Raw genomic sequence first — 26,092 nt, 5'->3', positions numbered from 1 at the left:
TTGAGACTCTATGGCACAATCTCATTAAGAAGCCAGAGGCTCTTTCTTAAGCAAACATCAACTATCTCAAGACAGAGGACTGCAGAATGCAAATTATTCCTACTGAACACCCAAACAAAGGGTGGAACACAGGATGAACCAGTTTTACTACAGATCCAGTTTTAGTTTCAGTTTCATAGAACACCACACTAAAACGGCACAAGCGTAGAGCGGCTCAAAGAAAAAGAGAAGGATACTATCTGGTTTCCTTTCCTACACCCACAGATGTCATTGACTCTGACTCCAGTTGCTTTTGCAAAGCGAAGTGAAAATCACTGAAGACATCTGGATGAATAATGGAGCAATATAAATATTCTAAAATGATTCTCACTGACACATGATTCAACAAATTAAATTGTAGATCCTGCCAAAAAAAAACAGAAAAAACACTTTCACCTTAATCGACCACAACACACCAGTAAATCTGATGCAGCAGGCAAAACATCACAACCATCACTTACTATTTATTCACACACCATCTCTACTGTATATTCTGATTGTTGTTCAGATTGATGTGAAATCATTGCCTTTCCTGTCAAGGACAACAACGACTGCTGTCAAATGATGGAACGTTCTGAATGCTTAAACAAGTACTGAATAAGCAATGAATACAAATAACTGCCGCCCTTGAGATGAGCTTTAAGGAGTGCCACAGAGAATCATCAGATACGTTATCACTCTGCCAGGGATAAGGTTCCATTGAAACTGGGGGATATTCCTGTCATGGTGGCAGCCCCACTGATCTCAGGTCAGTTCCTGTCAGAGAAGCAGCCACTTTAGCCATTTTCTCTTCTGGGAGGGGGACAGGGGTCTCGTCTGGTGGTTTGGTGGTCACTGCAGCACAGAGACACTGTGGTTTGGGAATTAGATTTGTAACCAGAGGGTTGCATGTTCAAAAGCTGGGCAGAACACTACTGTTGCACCCATAAGGAGAAACAACTTCTGTGTAATGCCCATCTTGTCAAAACAGGCAATGGAAATACATACACAAAGAGTGACTAACATAGGTTACAATTCTAACACAGAATCCATTTATACAGCTGGATATTTACTGAGGCAATTCTGGGTTAAGTATCTTGCACAAGGGTACAGCTTTGCTGACCAGTGGGGGGATTGAACCAGCGGCCTTTCGTAAGGAGCCCTGCTCCTTACCACCATGCTGCACTGCCACCTCGTACTGAATTTGATTTAGAACCCCTCAGAAATGGTGCACGGTGGGACTTCCTTCCGCTGCATTCTCATGACATCTTGTGGTCATGGGGGTGTGTTCTGTTGTGAATTATGACCCATAAACACCTGTCATGCAGGGACGGGTCTCAGACATGTCACAGCAAAGGGGTGGCAACAGAGATCCTCTCAAGAGTGAGAGGGACAATCTCTGCACCCTGCCACATGGGGCGTGACATCTTGCACACGGCCCCCAACAACACAGAACCACACCCCCCCTGGCACGCATCACGGCAACGCCCACCCCTCTGCTCTGCTGCTGTATTTTGAGAGCCGCGCTTTTCTGGGGCGGTTTTGACCTTTGCTGGCTGGATCGTGTTTCTGTGGCTTTCTGTGGCTTCTGTCCCGCTCCGGCTCTCACTCCCTCTGCCTGCCTCTAAACTGGGGCACTTCAAAGTTCAAATTCATTTAAATTCATGACAATGCACAATTTCGCTCAGGAGGTTTTTTTTTTTTTCCCCCCCTCCTCAAAATCTTCAAAATTTACATGTGCTCTAAAATCTCCCAGTCCCAGAACTGGGATCACCAACCAAGTGTTGTGACTTCACCCCAGCTTATGAATCTGCACAGGCCTAGTATGGTAAAGGCACAGATTTTGTGCCTCCTAGAGACACAATTTCACTTCGTTCTACTAATTCAAACAGTACAAAGTGCCTAGTCTCCGTCACTGTACATACTTACATAATAACACAGCACCATCTATGGTTAATCAAACTCTTCATGCACCACTTAAACCAGAGTCTGGAAACCCTGCTGTATATAACTGACACCGCGACCATATCTATAACCAAACATTTTGAAACAAACAACAAGCAAATAAGGCCCTATTGACCTGGTGCTGTGGTCAGACTGCAAAACATAGCCTTGGTTACAGCCTGCTGCCATCAATGTGTTAAATGGGATTAAGTTTGACCCAGTATGTGATTTGTAGTCATTTCTGAGTTGTACTTTTTTTTGGATAATATAAAAACTAGGTACACTCCAAAATTTTATCTGTAAAATAGCAATCACAGTTTAGACTTGATGACTATCCTTATGCAGGGGGTTGTGCAATGATCATGGATGCATTAACAGAAGGAAATCAATACTCTATACCTATAACTTATCTAAAATGCCTTCAACTGTGGGTTATGTTTATGAAACTCAAGGCTGTACTTACACTCACTGAGGGTTTGCAAGTTTATGGCACATATTTAACATTTTACCCCTAACATCTGTTTGCAGAGTAAGATAGTACCTCTTCCTTCGTTACAATGGAGACACAGTTACTGTGGCACTAGATGCTGACGGGCACCTCTGGTCTAAGTTGGGCTTACACTGCTGGTGTCAGTGGAAAGTGGGGGCCGCACTGACACAAAACTGCAAGTGATCTTGCGATGGGAGAAAGGGCAGATACATGAGAAGAGCACACACAGAGGGGTGTGACATTACTAAGGGAGCATCTATAAATTCTCAGCCCCTCCAGAGGGGAAGCTGTTACCAAGGGACCGCGGAAACGGTGAAAGTGCTAAACTGTGTTTTGGGAAGATTTCGACAGGCAGACTCAAATCCGGTCCTGGAAGACTGCAAACCGGCTCTCTTCCAATCACTAACACTCTGAAAAAACTGTTAAGGAAATGAAAGGTGGCTTGATCCAGAAAATGGTTAATGAAATTGTTGAGTGCCTGGCTCAGGCAAAAGCCTTCAGACAGTGTTGCTTCTGAGTGTTGAGATACATTCCTTGGAATGTCAGCAGATTTGAGCCATGGAATGGTCTGTGTTGGCCAACTCTCTAAACTGCATTTAGACCCTCATTACCAACATTGTTTAAATCAATGTTTCCAAACTGTGGACCAGAAACCACACAGTGTACATATTCTAACTTTCAATTCATGGGTCAACTGAGTACCAGTTGGTTAGCATGGTTAACTGAGCACTGAATAGTATTTAGCATTTGTTAACTGTTAATCAGGTGGAAGTGTTTTATAAAATGTGGCTGTTAAGGAGCTGTTGTTCTACAAGAGAAGCTGTTTATTATGCATGCTCTGGTTTACCGGGGAACTAACTGACTTCATTAGTATTTCAACGAATTTTTCTAGACCCATAAAGCAGTTACTTGAACAACGAATTAATCTTCTAAATTTAAGATGAATGTCGATATGTATTACTGATTTAACTAAATTTTTAAATAAACTTTATTTGGCCAAAGGTATTACAATTAAAATCAAGAAATGAATAAGCTTACCTTGTGATTAGTCAAATCATCCAGCCATTTAAAAGGCCAGAAGATGACCATTAAATATTATTAATTCTATCTGCCCAGTGCCGGCCAGAAGTGGATGGGCTCCCCCCACTGGGTTCTGCTCAAGGTTTCTTCCTGTTAATTAGGGAGTTTTTCCTTGCCACTGCTGCCTTAGGCTTGCTCTCAGGGGGTCTCAGGCCTGGGAACAATGTAAAGCTGCTTTGTGACAACCTGTGTTGTAAAACGCGCTATACAAATAAAATTGAATTGAAACTGAATTGAAAATATTTCAGTATGTGAAGCCATAACTTTAATAAAATAGGGGAAAATGACTACATGTGTACAGCTACAGATGAGCCTGGTGATTTCAAACTAGGACTAAGACATTGCTTCATTAACATAAGCAATTTATGTGAGTGAGGCAGTTCTCAGAGATCTCCTAATGAGCAAGATAATTGACCGATGTTCAGTCAACAAAGTGCTGTAAAGCGAGGGAAGGACCCCTGCGGGCTAACAGCCAGGTCAAGTTGGTCATTTTAGCCAACATGACTTTGCTGAAATAGACAGAGAACTGCTGTTTGAGTGCCACGCTATCTATGCTGCACTTCCATTTCAGACCGGGTTTGAACTTTAAGAGATTATGCATTTAAACAGAGACATGGGGGTAGCGTGAAAAAGGGCATTTTAGCTTTCATCTGACTGAATAAAAATGAACTCATTAACATTCAAAGATAAAAGCCTTCTATTTAAATGGGACCGCTTATCATGTAAGTAAATGAATGTGAGCAGTATCCCACTCATATGATGATAATTCAACCGCAAGAATCCAATTCATTTTTATCTTTGTGTGCTTTGACTTGTGCAACTGCTGGTGCCTGAAGCACTCTTGCATACCAAAAATGTCTCCGATAGTTTATATCTATATTTTGTTTTGTTCAATAAGTGTATTTTTACAATTTTGACAAAATAATATTAATAAAACTAATGTATACATTTTCAAATCCCAAGCTGAAGGCAATCATCTGAATAGGTTAAAAAACAAAAATGTATTCAATATATGTATAAAATAATAATAAAATAACAGTGGAAATAATAATATATTTATCTGCCTTACACATTATACATTCTCAGCCTATATATGTCGTACTTTCTCCATATATACTATTTTTTTATCAGGATATAAGGTCAAGTTGATATTCAACTGATATTTCCAATTTCAGAGCACATTCATTATCTTACAGAACTATCTCCTGTTTTTTGGGTACATGATTACTGCACAGCTAAAACATGGAGTGAAGACAGCGAACGTTGAAAGCGGAATGCTCAGCAGTTCTATGCGGTACTCGGAAGCTCCGCCCACTTCACCGCCGACATTGCTGTAATGGAACCAGAGGCATGCGCACATCAGTACATCAGCTGTGCAAGGTGGCAGAACTGCCCCATTGTCCAGCAAACAGATTCCTTACACAGTGTCTGGCTCAGGCTAACAGGCTGATCTGCAGTGCCACCTACAGCTCTGCACGTGATGTCGACACACAGCGGTCTGCAGACTACAGTGCTTAGACTGCTTTGCATGCTGGGAGCCACTCGCTTGAATTGAACTTCAAAAATCCTCATCAATTCCCCCAATACAGTCCTCACCTTTACCAGTTAATAGTGCAACTACAGCAGGACTCACAAGAGGTTTGGGAATTGTATTTTTGACACGTATGAAGTCAGAGAAATATAGTAAATGAAATGACCGTCACAATCCAGCAGCTCAATCATGACAGTACATATATACTCGTCAACTTATGCACATTTCCCTAGTAAATAAAATGCATTCACTATTATTCTTCGTACCAATGTCCAGCAATATTGCTCTTCTTTCAGTCTGTACAGGCAGGCAGGGCAATCCAACTGTAGCTGCTCTTGCTTGCCTGCTCCTCTCTGGCTCTCTGTGACAGTCCGACAAGTAAATAAGGAAAGATTGCTACCATTTGTTTGGGAGGCTGAAATGACACATTCATTCACAGCTGTTTCTGAGATTTTTTTTTTTTCTTTCTCGATGTGCCCTTGCTCTACGTTACCAGTTTCCCCTTCACCAAGAGCTGCTTTTGAGTCACCTCATCTCAACAGCTGGATTAGAACACTGAAAACCGAAGATAAAAAGGTCCTGGAGCAATTCTGCTTACAGGAATAGTGAATTGTTAGAAATCCTCCCCCAGAAGAAACTCATGTTGGAAACTCATAAAACACTGCGGGAAGGATCTTATCAGTGCAATTCATGCCAGAGGATGATTTACAAAATATTACCTACACTAGTCTGAATAAATGTTTCCCCCATGTTTTATGGAATAGAATTTGTCATTTGCAAACAAAATTATTGACTTTTAAAGAAACAAAAAAAAGACGATTTTTTTCAAGCCCAATTTGTGTAATTCATCCAGTTATATCATAGTGGCATGAATAAATGTTGAAGGGCACTGTGTATATATATATATATATGTATATGTGTATGTGTGTGTGTGTGTGTGTGTGTGTGTGTGTGTGTATACATATACATATATTTACAAATGTATTTATCATTAGTATTATTATATTGATGCGAACGCATCAAAAGCAATCTGATTTTCAAATGTTAGCATTTGCCATAAACAGCGACAGAGAAGTCCTTTGCAGCCTGGCAGTTTGGCTTAACTGTGGCTCAAAACGCATCTTTAAATGAGTACTCTCTCTGAAGCCACAGCCTGGATTTATCACAAATCATCACGTCATATTACCATCTCACCTACCAGGAGAGGATTTACACTCCAGTCTGAGCATTAACCTCCCTCAGTAATTCATGAAAGGCTGATTTCAGAGGCCTGGAAGACACAGACACCGAAATGTAGTGTCTTGCTTTGAGTCAGTTTTTTTTTTTTTTCCCCCAAGCCGCATTAATGATATGATAACACAAACCACAGATGTTGGACTCTACTGAATGATTGATCACGAAGTGAACACTACAAAGGAAAAATTAACACGGATCATTACCTTATCATTTCATACAGGTACTCAGTTATGCATGTATGACGTATATCTATGTAATTATGTATGTCTATACACACACATACACACACACACACACACACACACACACACACACACACACACACATACATATATATATGTGTGTGTGTGTATATGTTTGTTTCTATGTATATATGTATTTATGTACTGCTTGATTCTGCTTTCACTCAACCATCAGATCATGCATGTGAACTAAAGAAAAGATTTGTTTTATGCCTTGAAGCTCCTGCCTAATCCTATTGATGGCATTAGGATGGCATTTGTAGATGCAGATGAGGTTCATGGTTCAGCTTTCACACTGCAGGGTAGTGTCGATGCTCAGCACACAACGACCTGCTCATCTTTTCCACATGGTACAGAATTACTGCCAGTAACTAATCTCTCATCGATCGTGTCAGCCGTGTGTGTGTGTGAGAGAGTGTGCGTGTGTGTGTGTGTGAGTAAGAGAGAGACAGAGACAGGGGCTTCATCTCTCCAATAAACCCACTCAATATTGTCAGTGTCCTGCTGCTTGTAGCCTGGAAACTCAGCTGTATCTTGGATAGGCTTTATATTCTGAAGGATGCTCACAACACTGAGCCCCCTTCCATGGTGGACTATATTGAAAACCCGGGCATGAGTGATCAGATGATAGCCATGATATTTTACATTGCTCTGCATTTAGTCACAAATAGAAATTGCCTGTAAGCCATTTCACTGACGTGTGTCACACCCCCCAGCCACTACATAAAGGGGCTTCAAGCTGCTCTGGTAAGTGGTTTCACAGAACCATTTCCACTCATGCCGGTCTTTTATGAAATGGTTTTATCTGATTCTAGCAACAAACTCATTTTCAACGATTTTGAATGCCTGTAATGTGCAGTCTCAAGTGACTGGACACATTCTGGAATGTTCGAAGTAAAACATCAGATCAAATGGACTGGAGAAGAATGAACAAGAATGTTTCTAAACAGTGCAAAATTGACCAATAAGATGAAATGCGATGAGGTCAGACCACAAGAACACTTCACAAATAAACATATTTTTGCTTGTTTTCATCTAACGATCTCATCATCCTAACAATGAAGCAATCCAACCTCGTAAGATTTTGTCAGATTTAAACACGCAAAAGAACTGCCTCAATAAAATGCTTGAATACACATAAACTGACATTCGAAGTCATGAGATTGGGAAACTCAGGAGGTCTTGACACCACGCTGACCTCACAAGCATCTCTCTTATGTTCTGCGGGACGAGTCTTACATCAACATGACCCGTCAATCACCCGGGGTCAATGCCCTCATGAGCAGTGCTGGCTACTCCCTTGCTGCCAGACAAACGTTGTAATTAGGTCGTGACCTGCAGGGCTGACTCACTGAAGTACAGGCAGCTTCAAGTGTTTTACACTATGGAGCAGCTGTATTCTGTATAAGAGTGCGCAAAGCCATTAAAAAGTCTAGGGACATTACTTCCTGCTTTGTGACAGCGAGTGAGACAGCGTTCTTATAAAGAACAGAATAAAGCTACAGTTACTGAGGAATGCATCAACTCTAAAACATCCACTTGAGGCAAAGTAGGCCATCTTACGACCGGCATCTGTGCTACATTTGGCTGCGCTGGACCGGCAGTCAAAACATCAATGTTTAATTTGAACATCAGAGGACAGACGATACGTGCTTTGAATTGATCCAGCACAGTGTAAACTATCGACAATGCTGAATGAGCTGCCCCAGTGTCTCTTCCCATTCCCGCACGAGAATGAGATCAGCGCTCATTCCAGGCTGGATTTTTTGGCAGGGGGGGCAATGGATCGGCCTTGTCATCCCCGGTTAGACACCGCCCCTCCCTGCGGCTGTGCCAGCTCTACTCTGCCCTGCTGGGGGGTGCCGGAGTGAGGCCACATCAGAGAGGCAAATGAGGGGGATAAACAGCCCGTAAATGTGCGGCAAGCCGAGAGAAAGTTTCGCGCTCAACTTTCTTTGGCCCGGCTCCACCGCTGCAGCAAATCCACTGGCAGCCGCTGGGACTGTTTCTCACCGGCGTGACCAATGCTGACAGATCGGCGCGTCCGCACTGTGCCCCTGCGCAGCCACCGGAGAGACGTCTTCACCTCACTCCCTTACCGCCATCTGCCTTGTCATTTTCCTCTCCTTTTTAGAGATGCATGAGTGAGGAATGGGCTGCTTGTTCCACTACGTCTTCAAAAATGATCGAGCACTTCCGTGAGGAGGACCAGAGGTCTCAGCGGAGGTTCGCTAGCCTCTCGAAACTTGCACATATTGACACTTCTGGGCTGGGAGAAACACGCTGTACATGTTAAACCAGGATTTCTATTATCTCCTGACATTTCAGGCACTAATCTCAGCTCTCTGGTGAGTGCATTTCCATCATGGCCGCATCTTATTATAGAGCTGAAGCTGTCATGTGCTTTGAGGGGGTGATAAGCTACAGGGCCAGTAGGATCCCATTTAAATGCAAGGTCCTGTCCACTTGTGAAGAGTGATCAGAACAGAGTTTATGCAGTCAGTAATCACTGTTAGGTAATATCTTGATGCATGCATATTTGCAAACTGTTTTGAAGTCAGTGCTGCAATGCCTAATGGATACTCTGAGAAGCTTCCATGGATTGACCACATTGATGCAAATTTAAGAGGATTGCCTTTGCTTATCATCACTAAAGATCTTTTCCCAATGGAGCTGGCAAAACTGAAGATGACGTAAGAGACGTTCCCCTGCTTATTATCCTACTGACAAACCTCTGGTACTGCTGACGCAGGAGTTCAAAATTCTGAATCTGTTGTTAATGCATGAGGAGATTTAATGGGTTTTACAATTAGCGCTATCCCCTCCAGATGACAGATTAGACACATTTGTTTGCAAAGCACATTTCTCCTTCAGGAAAGCCTGCTTGTGACAGTGGAACAGGGCAACCCAGCCCTGCTCCTGGAGGGCCACAGTATCTGTCGGCTTTTGTCCCAGCCACTAATCCAGCTAATCATTGTCTTTATTAAACCAATCTGTTTACCCTCACCAGCGTGGAGAGTGCTTGTGGTTTTACAGAGAGCTGGAAAAGCTGCAGAATTACAGCCCACCAGGAAGGGAGGCTGAGTCACTCACAAGCAGATATCGATTCTGCCCTAACAACCACATAAGGGAGCATGCGAAACAAATCGTGTTTCCCTTGGACCAGTGCACTACAGCATACATCTGAGGTAACTGCATACAAAATTACTGCATCTCCATCCTGTTTGTTGGATAAACATGCATTGACTGAATATGCATTTGAATGCTTTGCAAATGTGTATCCCTTTCAGAGGTAAGCATCGCTGGCAGCTGACGAGCACGAGAAAAAACGAGAGAGAAAAATTACGTGCTAAAACGGCTTCGGGCTCCGGTAAGCGGTAATGTCAGTTTCACATGGCGAATGTATACGGGAAACCCGAGCCCGGTGGATTTGTCTCAGGACCAGCAACCATTTCCCTGAGGGCAACACACAGCTCCCAGACCAAAGTTCGCCCATGACAGCTTGTCTATAATAGCTGCATGTTCATACTAGAATCCGGTAAAGCTTACGCATTGAGGGCGGGGCCATGGGTGTGTCCATGGGCATTGATTACACTCATTTAGCAGACGCTCTTACCCAGTGCAACTTCCAGCACAACAGAACATAAGCGTATCCGTTCAAATTGAATGAGCAACAGTTTCAGACCAACAACAACAACACTCCCAGACCAGTACATACGCTTTTAACAACAGGGAAGCAATGGCAAACTTTGCAACTAAAGCAAGGCGGTTGCCAAGAAGGGACAGCATTATGCTGATGCGTGAAGACTCTTTGCAAGATGGTCTCTAGCGAACTGCATTTGTGCAGCATCTATACTGCTCCCTCTGGTACATGTTACGAAGGGCACAGTTTCACTGCTAAAGGTGTAGGATTTCATGGCTGCCCATTTTGATCTGATCTTTAACAGCTAATAAATGTCAAAAAAGAATTCAAACTTAGGGTCTTAATTAAATGTTTCCAAGTTTAAACATTTATTTCTTTCTTTCCATATTTTACTTACATAACTATAATACTTAAAGGCTACTGTGGGCTTCCCTTCAAATATCAAATTATTAATATTATTGATCATATAATATTGTTATTAATATAATATTATAGATAATATTATTTATTATTTTCAAAATACATTTTATTTATTTTATTATTTATTTATAAATTATTTATCCTGCAAATGTCATTTAACATGCATATTTAACCTATTTCCTTTAGTTGAGGATGAACCCCAGAGACTTACAAATGGAAACCCAATCAAAATCTTTCCCCCCATGTTCTCACAATGCCATCACAGGTACCTTCTAAACGTACCTCAAAGGTATCTTTATCATATACTCAATGTGTTAGTGCATTGCTTTGCATCAAGTGAATGCTGTCACAACTACCACGTAAACGTGAGGCCGGATACAGTAGGCCTTTATCTTGCAGGAACTTGTCTTATCTTGAGAACGGCACAGACCTCGGAGACCGAGAGCACCGCGGTTTTCACCCTTTCTCGTGGTGGCTTTACGGTGTCTCACTATGAAAAAGACTTTGCAGAATTTGTGCCTGCAGCACAAAACGACCCTGGCGGTCTCAGTTCCCTCCACGCTGGTCTGAGATTTGACCTGGTTTATACCGGGATTGGTCAAGAGCATGAGGAGGCGGTAGTCTTTATGGCAACAGTGGAACAGGCTTCAGTGCCTCCACTGTACAACAGTGTGTGTGCGTGTGTGCGTGTGTGTGTGTGTGTGTGTGTGTGTGTGTGTGTGTGTGTGTGTGTGTGTTTCCTTGCAGAGGTCTTACTAGGCTGTTCTATTTTGAAAAGTTTACTGTTTAAAAATAGAGTGGCAAGGCCAGAGAGAGAGACAGTGATGGAGCACGAGAATAACTGCATTAGGTTAGCCTCCTGGCACTCTGCACAGAGGTCGTCTGCACACACAAATGATGACTCACAATCTAGTCATTTAAAAAAACATTGCTTTTTTGAACATGGGGGTAGAGTCTTGTAGCTATTTTTGGAGGAAAGGCACCACACTTAGTGTTTTATGGACTGAAAGCGGAAAAAAAGAGAACCTGTTAAAACTCATTTTCACTTGCAAATGTACTCGGTATGTGATGCATTTCCTTGGTTTAAAACTATTCACACGTCAGACATTTCATTCATCTTAGCAGCTAAAATATTTGGCCCGTTTTGAGTGGCCATAACACTGGAATGCATAAATCTTTGCTGATATTTCAAGAGTGAATTCACTTCACAGAATCCTCTCTCTTAGATTTGGCAATGTGTGTTCCCTGTTCCAGTAAGAGATTACTTTACTTTCTTCTTGAGCCATTCTCATAATCCAACATTCAAGAATCCGGAAAACCACATCCATGCACAGCCTTTTAGACAGCTTGTGCACTGACAAGGACAGACATCGAACTTGCCCAGAAGCACTTCAATAATTAAAATCGACAAGTTTGGCTGTCTGGCTGCTTTCCACATCCTATCCCATCAGACCAGTTATGCTGTGCATCTTACACAACTCCTACTGTATGCAAAAGAGCTACCCCACTAATTACTAAAAAGCAGGCGCTATAGTGTGATGAGATGCTAGACTTGGGCGGTGCGCACTGATGACATCATTCTTACTGTACCATGCAGGCCATGGGGCGCAGACTGCTGTCTGTCTATCAGCCTCTCCTGCTCCTTTTGCTTCTTGCTCCTCCTCAGGCTTCCAAATCGCTTCATGGGGATCAGTGGGGCGCAGGACTGAGACCAGAGTGTAGCATGTCCGGGTTAAACATGGAGGGGGCGGGGGTGCATCAGCCAGAGGAGCAAGGCTCGGCCTCGCCTCCGTGCCCACCGAGGTACACCGCAGGAGGTTTCAGTCAGCCATTCTCCCACGGGGAGGGAGACCTGCGAGAGAAACCTGTGTGATGCAGTCAGAGAGCACAGTGGCTGCTCACGGAGTCTTCGGGAAGATGGCAGAGTGCAGAGCCAGTGAAGCAAGTCAGTCTTCAGCAAGGCCCATGGAGTAATTCAGTCTTCAGCAGGACCAGTGGAGTAATTCAGTCTTAAAAGAGGCTGTTGAGCCAGAGGAGTAATTCAGTCTTTAGCAGAACCAGTGGAATAAGTCAATCTTCAGCAGGGCCAGTGGAGTAAATCAGTCTTCAGCAGGGCCAGTAAAATCAGTCAGTTTTCAGCAGGGCCAGTCGAGTAAGTCAGTCTTCACAGAGAGTGCAAAACCAGTGGAGTAACTCACTCTTCAGCAGAACCAGTGGAGCAATTCAGTCTTCAGCAGGTACAGAGGAATAATTCAGTCTTCAGAAAGAGTGCAGAACCAGTGGAGTAGTTCAGTCTTCAGGTGGAGTGCAAGGCCAGCAGACTGAGTCTACCTTCAGTGGCTTCTCTGTGGTGTCACCTGGGAAACGCAGAGGCTGTAGACAGACTGCAGCTTCAGCGTGCTCGGGGAAGTCCGGCATTGGCGACAGCACTTTGGAGCACGACACTCAGGGCAGCACACACGCTGGCATCACCAAAGCTGAAAATTTCACACCTTTGCCGCTAAAGTTCCTTGCGACATAAGTGACGCTTCGTCACACAAATACACACACACACGCACGCCAATAGTATCCGCGTGAGGTTCTTCACCCCCGTGGTTCTTTAGCTGGTGTGGTGACAGCTCTGCTGAGGCTCCTGCTGGATATTGTCAAGTGCAGCTGTACGTGACGTCTCTCTAAAATAGCTTGCATAGCAAGAGGCTGTAAAAGGAACCTAGTCTACACGGAGTCTAGCAGCAATTGGCTCTGTACACCCCTCCTCCTCCCCTCCCTAAATTCGGTTCTCACACCTCCCTCCCTCTCTCTTCCTCTCTCTCCCCTCTTTCTGTCCCCCTCCCTCCCCACACACACCCTCTTCTGCTATTTTTTTTGCTATTCGTATCCCATGATACACATGTCTGTATTAATGAACTTCTCTGCAGCTCTGAGGCAGCAAAGCATGTGTGAGCAGGACCTAACAGGCTTGTGGGCTAGATGCACACACAAACACACACCCCCGCATACACAAGCACAAAACACACACATGCACACTCATACTGACACACACACACCCACCCACGCTCACACCCTCTCACTCTCTTTCACACAAACTCACAAACTCTCACATGCACTTCCACACGCGCACACACGCACACACACTCTCTCACTCCATCTCATACACACACACACACACACACACACGCACATGTAAACTCACACTCACACACCCTGAATTTTCAGGTTTGGACTCAGTGGCAGCACTGACTGGCACACAACAACCAGGGGGGGAGAGAGCTTACCACCGATTTTAATAAGACCGACAACATCCTGTTCATCACAGGCCAGCTCTGGTCCAGCAGAGCCTGGGGGCTTTTTTCCTTCGTTTCCATTACAGCTTGAGCCATAATGACTTCATTTGCAGAATTAGCTTACTGTGGACTGAAGCCGCCTGTTATTCCAGGTATTACTCAGCTGCTGGCTGAACGGAATGCACAAAACCTGCTGTACCATGTCTCCCCAGGTAAAGGGTTGGCCACATCTGAACTTCAAAGCAGTATATCTTTTAGGGGGTGTCTGTTGACAGTACATCCTAATTCAGGGCCCCTATAAAGTTCCCTGTCTCTGGCTATTGTAGGTTTTTATACAGCTACATGGCCTAGCAACTGGCCAGCGTATACTGTTCAATTGACAGCTGACTTGCTAAATATGTGTACCTATTTTTGCATTGACAAGTCTGAATGGATAGAAGTCCCTTTTAGAATGTTTCACCTGTTAAATCACCTGTTAAATGTCACCAAACTTACAGCAAGGTAGAGCAGTACAGCTAGACATCATTAAAGCTACTACATTGTAGTCTATTTAATGAAAAAATAACTACAAACAACAAGGACGATAACATAAATGCCATACTTCATCCAATGTGCATAATTCATATTAAATGTTAGGCATCCAGATACGTGGACTTGCGAGTAATGGGAAGAGAATGGAGGTCACATAGGCTATACAGTAAATCTTAGACTTATGAAACACACTGCTCTTTTCCATGATTATAACAATGTTATCTGCATAAATATTGCTGGATGATTTATATCAGGCCAGATTATACAGCCTAAAGTCAATCCCTGGAACAATTTCACTTCTGAGCAAATGAATTGCTGTTAATTCCCAAAATTGCTCTGAATTTTCATAAACTGCGTAAGACACTACCATATAACACTGTCAACATACTGTATATTATGGCATGGCTAATGCCAATACAGCTAATCTCTTTTATAGATTTAAATTTACAGTGAGGTACGGTATTTAAATTTGCATCTTGCACCCCTCATTCACCCAAATTTGTTGCCCTCCTCACTGAAACTTGAGATGCCAGCCCTACCTACACAGGGTCCCTTACAGGAGACTGTGGTGTGGTCATGTGGTCACACACCCACCTGGTCACTCTCAGGTGCCAAGTAGCTGGGGACAATGGCCTTTTCAGAATGCCGAAATAAACTTGGCAGATGGCCCTACAGCCCCGCAGCAATCTTGTGGCACGATCTCCACTGCCCGCTGCCTACGAGTTGTGCAATAACCCTAGTCAGCTAATACCAGAACACGCTGTGTTCAAAACTGCTGTGGTGAAAGTCTGGGGCAGATTTTGTGGGTCACCTTGTGCACACTGCAATGCTTTTCCCCTTTTCACCCCGGGAAGGAATTCAATCTACTAAAACGCGCAAGACCTCACCTTAAAGGCATGTCTGGCAATGTTGTGCTGTGACATTAGCTGACATCGTCTAGATTAATTTAATAAGTGGGTGTTCTGATTTTCCATAAGATATTAAAACACAGCATGCTTACCGTTACATTACATTCATTTAGCAGATGATCTTATCCAGATCAACTTACAGCATGAAAAAACAGAAGTGCCACCCATTCAAGTTGAATGAGCAAGTGTCTGACCAGGCTAACAACACTCCCAGAGTGTGAGCATAACACTATTCCATACAATCCCAGAGACAAGCATGCACACATGCATCTATGCACAGGGTAATTTGCATTATGCAGGCTTGCTGATCACTACACTCTGTTACTGTAAAGCAAAAGTTTACAGCAAAACGGGAAGTTGAGGGTGACAGATTAGAGTGTCAGGCCCACTTAGCACAGTCAGACTGCTGTGGTGTTAGACAGCTCAGGAGGAAGAGAGCCATTTATCACTGAATGCTGCTCTGAACCTTCAGTGTACACTTCCTGGGCTGTGCCATCACAGCAAGGAAAAATGAGAGCTTTTAAAAGCCAGGAGTGCTTTTACTGTAAACCCTACCACCCCAAACCACAGAACAAAGAGTCATTATAACAAAAGTACACTGCCAGTCAAAAGTTTGGACACACCTACTCATAAAAGGGTTTTTATTTTAAAAAATAGTCAGAAATGGTATGGCTACAAAGAAACTACAACATAATATGGGGCAGCAGTGTAGCATAGTGGTAAGGCGCAGGGCTCGTAACTGAAAGGTTGCAGGTTCGACTCCCTGCTGGAGCACTGCTGCCGTACCCTCAGTCAAGGTACCTACGCCAGAATTGTCTCAGTATATATCCAGCTGTAAAATGGATTACGTAAAAATTCTAACCTATGCAAGCCGCTCTGGACAAGAGCATCTGCTAAATCACAATGTAATGCAACGTAATATAGGAATATTTTTACAAGAATATCAGTGACAACACACAGCTTGCTGCAGGAGAAACTCTCCACCATCTGAACAATAACGTTATGTAGTGTCATAAAACACTTGACAGCACTTACTACTGAGGGATGTCTAGATGTTTATGGCAGTGATATACGACAGCTGCACTTTGAACCACTTCTTTCCTTCAATCAGCTTTATGCTGAGCATCACCTAGACGTTAAACTGAGGGCCTAATACCCTTCATATTCCATACATGTCGGGATCAGTCTTGTGTCGACAGCTGGGTCTGAGTGAAGTCATTTCCAGATAAGGCCACGCGGTGTTCCGAATGTCTGGCATAGTGACATAATCCAGACTTCTGGAAAACTGCATGGAGAATGACTATGAAAACTACACGGCGTTATTCATATTTCAGTTTCCCCTTTGATGTCGCTGCTGGTGTGCTCTCAGGAAGTCTTCAGAGCTGTCAGCAAGTCCCCTTCTGCTGTCTGTGGGCTTCAGTATGAATCCTACACTGTCATTTCACGCAATTCATCTCCTTTCAAATGGAACAGGGCTATTGTTCTTGCAACTCAGCAGTATTTAATAAAAGTTTACCTCAACAGGAGAATTTTGAAAGAGGGTGTTTTGTAAAAACCAGGTAATAAGTGAATATGAACTGACAAATGTGAAATTGACATAGAGCTTGAGACTAAACTAGATTTACCCAGTTTTGATCTTGTGCATTCTCCACAATGATGTTTAAAGAATCAGTGCCATCCTACCAATGGGGCTTAGACGAATGTTGAAATGGGTTTGTACATCACTCACAAGCATTCGGTTTGAATAGACACACGATAACCCCAGACAGCCATCTTATGACAAAGGATGACGGATGTGGTTACTGAGGCGACACTATATGTGACCCCTCCCCCACTTCCTGGGGACAGATTAAAGCTCCACCAGGTTGTATCATGCCTCGCACATCTACTGCTAGGTGAATCATTGCATTACATTACTGTCATTTAGCCAGGGCTACTTACATAGGTTACAGTTTTTACATGTTAGCCATTTATATGGCTGGATATTTACTAAAGCAATTTTGGGTTAAGTATCTTTAACGCATGAGGAGCTGGTAGAGCACTCGACACATCTGGACTCTACACACCATCACCCTAATCTAAGGTGCAGGACTCACCAAGTATAATACAAGTGCATCCACTTATCATTTATTTCGACAGTTCCCTGAATCCTATTGCATAGTGTAGGGCCTGACTATGGCAAGACTCATTGTATTTTGAAACCTCATATATCAAGGGCCAGTTATATCTAAATGATGTTCATGTTCATGATGTTTGTTCCTGTATGATGGGAACATAAATAAATGTTATGTATTAAGTGTCAACATTCATGGCTCATTGAGTGTTAATAACAACGTTAATAACTTACCCACAACAGGACCAGGACAATCCATCAGCATATATGGATAATTAATATAAAATGCATCCACGCTTAACAGTCAGATTTCTCAACTCATCACACAGCAGTACCACTCTGTCTGAAGCACTAACACTCTCAGATTTTGAAAGGGAAGCAAAATTGATTCAGTCAAGACTAATTTGGTTGTCAGATGACTGGAAGCCTGTCCAGAATATAGACCTCCAGTCACTATGGCATGCTTAGGCAAGGCCTGAATAGTCCAGCTTTACGGCAATAGGGGTAAACCCCAGTGGATATATGTGACAGCACAGGATAGAGTTATCCTGTCATGTAACCATTATTTATGTTCCTTTAAAATGCATAAGCCCCAGCTATGCCCCCTGTGTAAGGTGGTGTCTGTTGACAAATTAACAGAAGCACTCGAGTGTCAGTGACACATGGGGTCACTGCTCTCACAACATGTGGAGGTTTAATTTCACTTTTCTAAGGACAGCCAGGACACCGTTCAGTGACCTTCCTCAAGCTAACACAGACCAGTGGACTTTTCCTGCCACAGCTCTCTCAGGTACACTCCGTACGCCAAGGACGCTGGTCTGAAATTTCATATAAACAACAGCTGTCGATTGCCACCCTCTCCTATTGGAAGGTATTAAAAACCATCTTGAGCAATACTATATAACCACATGGCTGTGCATGTAACTACAAAGTAGTCTTAATGCACAGTCTGTGTGTGTTTGTGTGTGTGTGTAGATATTATGCATTCGGGGCTAATATAAGAGCACAGTCAGTGGAATATTCTGTGGAATATTACACAGCTTGAGCAGAAACTTGCACATCTGAATTCAATGGAGCGTACCTTTCAAACAAAAAAAAAAAAAAAAAACAGGATATGGTTGGTACAGGCACACACACATGCACATGCAGGTACACAGCCAGTACACAGATGTGTGCTGGGCAATAACATGAGCCACTCACGCTGCCCTATGATACCTGCAAAACATGCTGGGCATTGGTTCCCATGGGGCTCACATACTCCCCTGACCGCACAGCCCACAGCTTATCACTCAGCACAGTGCAGGCGCCTGGCTGCTTTTCACAGGACACATGCACACTCATGCACCTTAGGTCTGCAGTGCATTTTGGGAAAAGTGCCCTCGGTTGTGCAAGGGCCAGGTGCATACTGATCATGATGCGTTCCCTAGAAAGTGACCCTAACGGTGCAAATTATGGGATGGTTCTGAGGTAAAAATACCAGAGCTGCAAGCTGTGGGAATGTACATGTACTTGCACACATGTACATTCACCTTATTACATTACATTTTTGGCATTTAGCAGACCGTCTTATCCAGTTTTACAATATTATCCATTTATACAGCTGGATTTTTACTGAGGCAATTGTGGGTGAAGTACCTTTCCCAAGGGTGCAGCAGCAGTGCCCCAGCGGGGAATCGAAATGGCAACCTTTCGGTTATGAGTCCTGCTTCTTAACCACTATGCTACACTGCCACCTCAATGTGCTGTTCACACACACACTCATGTAAGCATTGTGGTTAATGGCATTCACCAGCACTCCCTGTATGAGCTGAAGTGATACCCTTCCCTGCCAATGCTCATTCTGGTGCTGCTCCTACCCCAGCAGAAACCCAGAGAAACCCACCCTTATCTGCAGTAGTACAGGGGTTTAGATGCATCATATACACCATTCAGATGCTGTCAATGTTGTCTCTGTTCCATTTTGCTCCTGGCCATAAATGAAATTGCCCAGAAAACAATCATCAACACTAAAAGAGCAGCTTTGTCTATCAAGGAAACAGACCTCACCTCAGCGTTTCTACAACAGGAGTTTTCATGCCAGCAACAGCAACAAAAAAAGATTTTCCTCAACATGGACTGGCACAAACATTTTCCATCTGCAGCACTCAATTGCAATGTTACCTCTGACCAGTAGGTGGCGGTGTGGCTCCAGAGAGAGCACGACTTCGGTAGTGAGGCACAGCACCCTCTGTCGGTGACAGCTACAGTGATCTGCATTCGAACCCAGGCACGGGTGTGCCAATCCACACCCTAGCAACATCGCAGTTAATCACTCAAATTTAAATTATGGTTTGTCAAGTTGCCCACCCTGAATTTATTGGTAATTCTCTACTGCATCCTGTCAAATTTGCCTTTTTATCGGAAAAGCTTGTGGTTAGGCATCTTAGGAATTTAAAACCTGTCTCTGGAGCTACCACTTTACAAACAGGCAGATTTTTAAAGGTTCAAGGATTGAACAATAATAAGGGTTTATAACTATAATTTCTGTCATCTTAGTGACAATCCAATCAGCTACTCAAAATAATACCTCAACCAGCTTTAAGTTACACTGCTTTGAAATGAATGATCCATTTTACCAATCTTCAATGCTTTTAAAGGTCTGAATAAAAAAATAAAAAAAAGACAAAATTATATGCATGGTGCATTTTGAAGCGGCTCCCGAAGATATTGCTGAGATTGAGCAAACGTAACCATGAGTCACTGAGCGCCCATCCTTTCATCTCTGCTGTATTCATGGATAGAATGGGCAGCATCATCACTCTCAGAGAGACAGAAAAGGGCAGGCGGTACACTGCTAACACGGAGAAGCATTTCAGCTGCACCCTAAAAACGACTCCTTTAAAGCACTGAGGCGTGTGGTAAGTGTTTGAATGTATGGGCCTTTTTAATTCTCTGACAAGGACTTAAGTTACAAGCAACTGTACACCAGCTCGCGCACTTAAAATGGAAGACACAGAAATTTCACCTTGAGACTTGTGTCTCAAAAAATAATTTAAAAAAAAGCACACGCACACAAACACACACGACAACAAACCATTGCTTAGGCTTAGCCACTAGGAGGTGAGGCTGCAAGGGACCACAGCTGAGAGGGGGAAGAGAGTGGTTATTTTTTTCTTCCTGGAAACAGCGGATGAAATCAGAGCAAAACCTCAGGAAACATGGCCGGCGCCCATGACCTCTGAACTACATTCATTTTGGTGCGGTTCCGTGCGCCAGTCTTCAGAGGAAATGGAAATAGCCAAAGCCTGGCACTGAGGCCCGCACCACAAGGAGAGTGGAATATTCCGGTAACCGGGCAGAGCGGACCACTGCAACCATGGATACGTCAAATTTCCTCCTTTGTTCCATGCTCCTCTTTGAAGTTCCCTTGTAATAGTGTTGTTGATGAGACAATAACATGTTTCATAGCTGATGCATTTCATATATTTTTTTTTTCCACCAAGGCAAAAACAAGATGAACAGCCAATGCTGGGGAAGAATACTGAAGGAGAGCACAGTATGTCCACAGACAAGGTCAGCATTATCAGCAAATAAAAACAGCCCAAAATCTGATACTGTATAGAGCCTGGACTGTGTCTTTGCTGCGTCATTAGACAGGAAACAAATGGAAGCTTTGGTCGGGCAAAACTTTCATAAAACTAGTTCACAATTGCTCCAAAAGTCAAGTCCCAAGGGACGTCACTTCTACTTGGAAAATGTGATTTATACCTGGAAGCTTTTCACAACTCAGACAGAAAACAGGAGCTGTTCAGGTAAAGTTTCCCTCAAAGAATCTGCCACACAGGGGAACTCCTTTGTGAAGCGTGGTTTGATGTAGCGAGGCGCTGAGGACTTAGAAACAACTGTCATTTCCTGTGCTCTTCAACACAGCAGAACACAGAACTGACACTTCATGCTCCAACCCAGACTTCTTTTTACACTTTTCTAGTCAGGTCCTCATGATGCTCTTCACACCCCATCTGGACACTGGCTTCTGGGTACCGAGCCAACAACCAGCAGAGTACAGCCAACGATTCTAGCGCACACATCACATTATACATTACCGCCATTTAGCAGATGCTGTTAACCAGAGCGACTTACATAGGTTACAATTTTTTACACATTACCCATTTATACAGCTGAATATTTACTGAGGCAAGTCCTGCTCCTTACCTCTATGCTACACTGCCACCTATATCCACACATACCCCACGAGGAAGGCCAATTGGTAACAGGATCCGAGAACAAAAGAGGCAATACCCTACAGTTAACCAGCCTGTGCCATCAGGACGTCTATGTAAGGGAAAACCCAGAATCTGCCTGCCCAAACAACGCGAGTGTCATGAAATGTCACAGGATGGAGCACTGTGGAGAGAAACCACATCCGCTGCCAGCCACAGAGCCGTCACCAACCCCGGCTGGTCTCCAGCCAGAAGTGCCGGCTCATCAAAGAGCAGTGTTTCGGCGTTATCTGTGTGGCGCCCGGACTGCGACAGCAGGGATAGGATTCAGCACGTCCAATCAGCCGATGGGATTCGATCCCGCCGGCCACGGAGACGTACTGAGAAATGACACAAAGAGGAACGCCACGCGCCACGCGACAATAACCACCGCTGATCACAGCTAGCGCCGCCGTGAATTGCGGCGACGGGCACAACGACCCTACACCTCTGACTGTTACCAATGTGGCCGGTGAAGCCCGGTTAGCGACACAGCGAAACGGAGGACGCGGGTTTCGGATATCCGCTGGCGGTCCGCGCTGTAAGGCGATACAGGCTCGGGCGGGCAAAACAAAAGCGCACGTTTATTTATTTAGGAGGAAGTCGTTGGAAACTGGATCAAGGAAAAGCAGGAAGGAGGCGGATCCGTCGGATTTCCCGCACTGTTTGCTCTGCTGCAGGAGAGCGGAAACAAACACCCAGAACCCTCTTGGGCGATTTGTTTTTCGGGGGCCGATTCTGTTTTTCTTTGCGGCACAGAGCTGGACTCCTGTGCCAACCATTCTTTGTAGCTTTCAAGTATTTTAATTTTGACTTCTATTGAGCTGGTTGCAGGGGGGGGAAAAAAACTCCACCATTACAGCTGATGATCAATGCAAAATGCATTGCCACAAAATATTTGGTTCCATTTCTGAGGTGGGCCAATATCACGGAAAGGAGAAAACAGTCATCAATGCCCTCTGTACTGACAAGTTTGTAATTAAAACAGATGCATACCATGTGTATGTCATAATCTTCTCACAGTGGTTTCACCGGCTGTGGTGCCCTTATGAAAATGTGGGATATGAAACCTAAAATACCAGGAAAATATACTTTAATATATGTCTGAATATTGTCCGCAAACGCACTGATTTTGACCTTGACAACGCATTTGGATAGCTCAACCATTACAATGAGCACATGATATCAGCCGATCCACACATTATACGAATCGGTGAAATCTGCAGAATCTGTGCAGCAACCAACAAAAATACGCCAGCAATGCAGTAAGGCTCACTGTATCGGTAGTGTGATAAACCCCCCCCCCCCCCCCCCCCCAGCAGCTGCTGAGAGGTCCCATACTGGGAGAGAGCAGTTCTTATCTTTCACAAGGACAGTTCAGTCTACCCGGTGCTGCATACAGCTGAATTCCACAACGAAGCCATATCATCACAGAGGCGAGAGGCAAAGGGTCACAGAGGTCATGGAGGGTAAGGCAGCATTTTACGGGGCCACACTGCAAGGAATTCCTCACACACTCAACCGTCCTTAGGATTATCTGATTGGCTCATCCAGTGTATCCATTTCCTGTTCCCCACACCGTAAGCATCAAGGACTTGCAATCCCCTGCCCAGCCTACAACATGACCACTGTTATACAGTCTGATACTAAATGTCAGCTCAGCATCAACAGACAGCACGACTCAGGTACAATACCCACCGAGTGCAAACCCAGAGAACAAATGGTTTATAATAAAGATCAAAGTATAATCAAAAAAACAAGACAACAAAATCATTGTGTATTCCAATGAAATGCTTTAAGGCAGCAGGCATATTCCAAAAAAAAAAGTCAAAGAAGGAAATATCAAAGACACCATTTGTAATCTAACTACCCAGTTGCACCATGTGCTGTTTTTGCATGTTAGTTTTATTATGTTCCTCTGCAAAGGACTCAGCACAAAAAACAACCACTGAACAAAGGAATTAAAACATTTGTGTGGGTGTTTGAGTTGGACAGGCTCGGAGACTAAACAGCAGGGAAGAGCCCTTCCTTCATGAGAGGGGAGCTCTCACAGGCTGCTACTGTGGGGCAGCCCAGCCTCCACTGACACGAAATGCACTCTATCCACACCGACAGTACACACACACACACACACACACACACACTCACACACACACTCGCACACACACACACTCTCTCACACACACACACACACACACACACACACACAAACACACACACTCGCACACACACACACTCTCTCACACACACACACACACACACACACACACAAACACACACACAAACACACACTCCACTCTCTCACACACTCGCTCGCACACACACACACACACACACACACACACACACACACACACACACACACACACACACACACACACACACACACAAACACACACACTCACACACACTCGCACACACATACACGCACACACACACTCTCTCTCTCTCTCTCTCTCACACACTCACACTCTCTCTCTCACACTCACACTCTCTCACACTCGCTCACACTCGCTCACACATGCACACACATGCACACACATGCACACACACACACACTCCTTCTCTCTCTCACACTCACACTCTCTCTCTCTCACACTCACACTCTCTCACACCGACACACAAATATAAAAAATTGTTCTATTGTTGTCTGGGCAGTTGGTACAAAAGCTTTGCAAACCACATGATAATGTTACATCCTGCTTTGAGCTTCAGTACAGGAAGCCACAGAAAGCTGCAGTCTCTTCTACCCACAAGATTTTCAGTACCGTTCCAACCTTCTGATGTGTTTTGAAAAGTTGCACTTGGCAAAACATTTCACGCGCATACAAAATATTGATTTATTCACATGCTTACTCCATGGTATCACACCAAAAGGATTAAACTACCTCCAACTGACATTACAGCCGGGACTCAGACATGCCAGGAAATGTCACTCCAGGTCAGCCGTGCGCTCAACTCGGCAATCTGCACGGTAATGAGATTCGCCCACCTAAGGTGTGATGCTGGCTGCTTCCCAGCATCCTCTGTTCTCAGGTGCCTTACCTTTTCTGGTGCGTGAGAAGAGCTTGATGCTGATGGGGGAGGGGGAGGTGGAGGAGCTGGAGGTGGAGGAGTCCTTGGAGGAGGAGCGGAAGATGCCGCTGAAGCTCATTCGCCGGGGGGACTTGGGCGGGGACTCCTGATGCGGGGGGTAGGGAAAGATGGTCCTGGGGGAGCCAGGGCTGTACTTGGACTTGGCGGGGGCAGAGCGGGGGCTTGGGGGGCGGCTCGTCGGACCCCTTGTAAAGAAGCCTTTGTTTGGGCTGGCTGAGTGACAGCTTCCCTCACCCTAAAAAAAAAAAAAAAAAAAAAACAAAGTGGGTGGGGGGGTTGGGGGGGTGTCACTGAACAGCAGCATAATGAATAATGTGTACAACATCCCGTTCACTCTCTCTTACCCCACTACAGCACTGGTGCACGGCCTGGTGGTTTACTAGTCTCCTTTTTGTCATGTTGCCTTGCGTTGGCTCACCCTACTGATGCTGGCCTACTTAGAAATGAGCTGGGAGTCTGCAAGCCGTGCATCTATGCTACCTCTTAGACACCGAGGAGCCAGATGTCGAAGGAAGACAGGAACATGCTCCCACTGCTGATCACAGATCACAACACACCACCAGACGTGGACATAAATTGTGTATTAAACTCTTTTGTTTTTTTGTTTTTTTTCTTTTTAGGGAACCTGCTACAGACAAAGTCCAGGCAGTCGTCTGGATCTGGGCGAGCGGTAATCGGTATGATGTCATACACCACAGCTCTGGTTGCAGGTAATGCAATGAAAAATCAATTATGCTACACTGGGTCAGCCAGCTTTAGCTCCTACTCTTTTCAACCCGTTTCCAGCTCTGCAGTGCTTAGGTCACCCTGCATAAACCTGCTGACATGCAAATAAACTCGGCACATCTGTGTACATTATATATATACGTATATATATATATGATTTAGTATAATCTATCATTACTATGGTTATAAATACGATAACATTACACACACTGAACAGCACAAGCAAGTCTGAAAGATGGAGGGACCGATTTAGAGGGTGTAAAAACATGGCACAAAGATCAAACACCCCACAGTCAGAGTACGATCTGTGTTTTGGCACAGCATAGTCAAGGAAATAAAACACTTGTGCCAAGGTTGCTATTTTGGTCCTTGCTTTCTTAGTGCATGCGCTGAGTGGGTGTGAGCTGGGTGTGTCTGTAATACACAGAACGCTTGACAGGGGGCAATTATGAGTAAAATAAAGATTTATTGAACAGGCCTCCAAACAGATACTGCTCAAGTAAGAGTATTACATATAAATATTGTGTGTTTATGTTGTTGGTGGGCTCCATTTGAAATGGCATATTTACCAATGCATATTTTCTCATAATTG

General features: G+C 44.2%; 1 protein-coding gene across 1 annotated transcript in view; it reads right to left on the bottom strand.

The window, feature by feature from the left end:
• Positions 1-26,092, bottom strand: part of LOC118770978 (5'-AMP-activated protein kinase subunit gamma-2) — a 79,789-nt gene that overhangs the window by 29,803 nt on the left and 23,894 nt on the right. Inside the window, exon 3 of the mRNA XM_036518782.1 lies at positions 24,724-25,009. Coding sequence (XP_036374675.1) covers positions 24,724-25,009 — 286 coding nt within the window. The remainder of the gene's footprint in view (positions 1-24,723; positions 25,010-26,092) is intronic.

Source organism: Megalops cyprinoides, chromosome 24 (genome assembly GCF_013368585.1).
Source record: "Megalops cyprinoides isolate fMegCyp1 chromosome 24, fMegCyp1.pri, whole genome shotgun sequence".
Lineage (NCBI taxonomy): Eukaryota > Metazoa > Chordata > Actinopteri > Elopiformes > Megalopidae > Megalops > Megalops cyprinoides.
The sequence above is the reverse complement of the archived record's forward strand: the minus strand, read 5'-3'. Positions and strand labels throughout refer to the sequence as shown.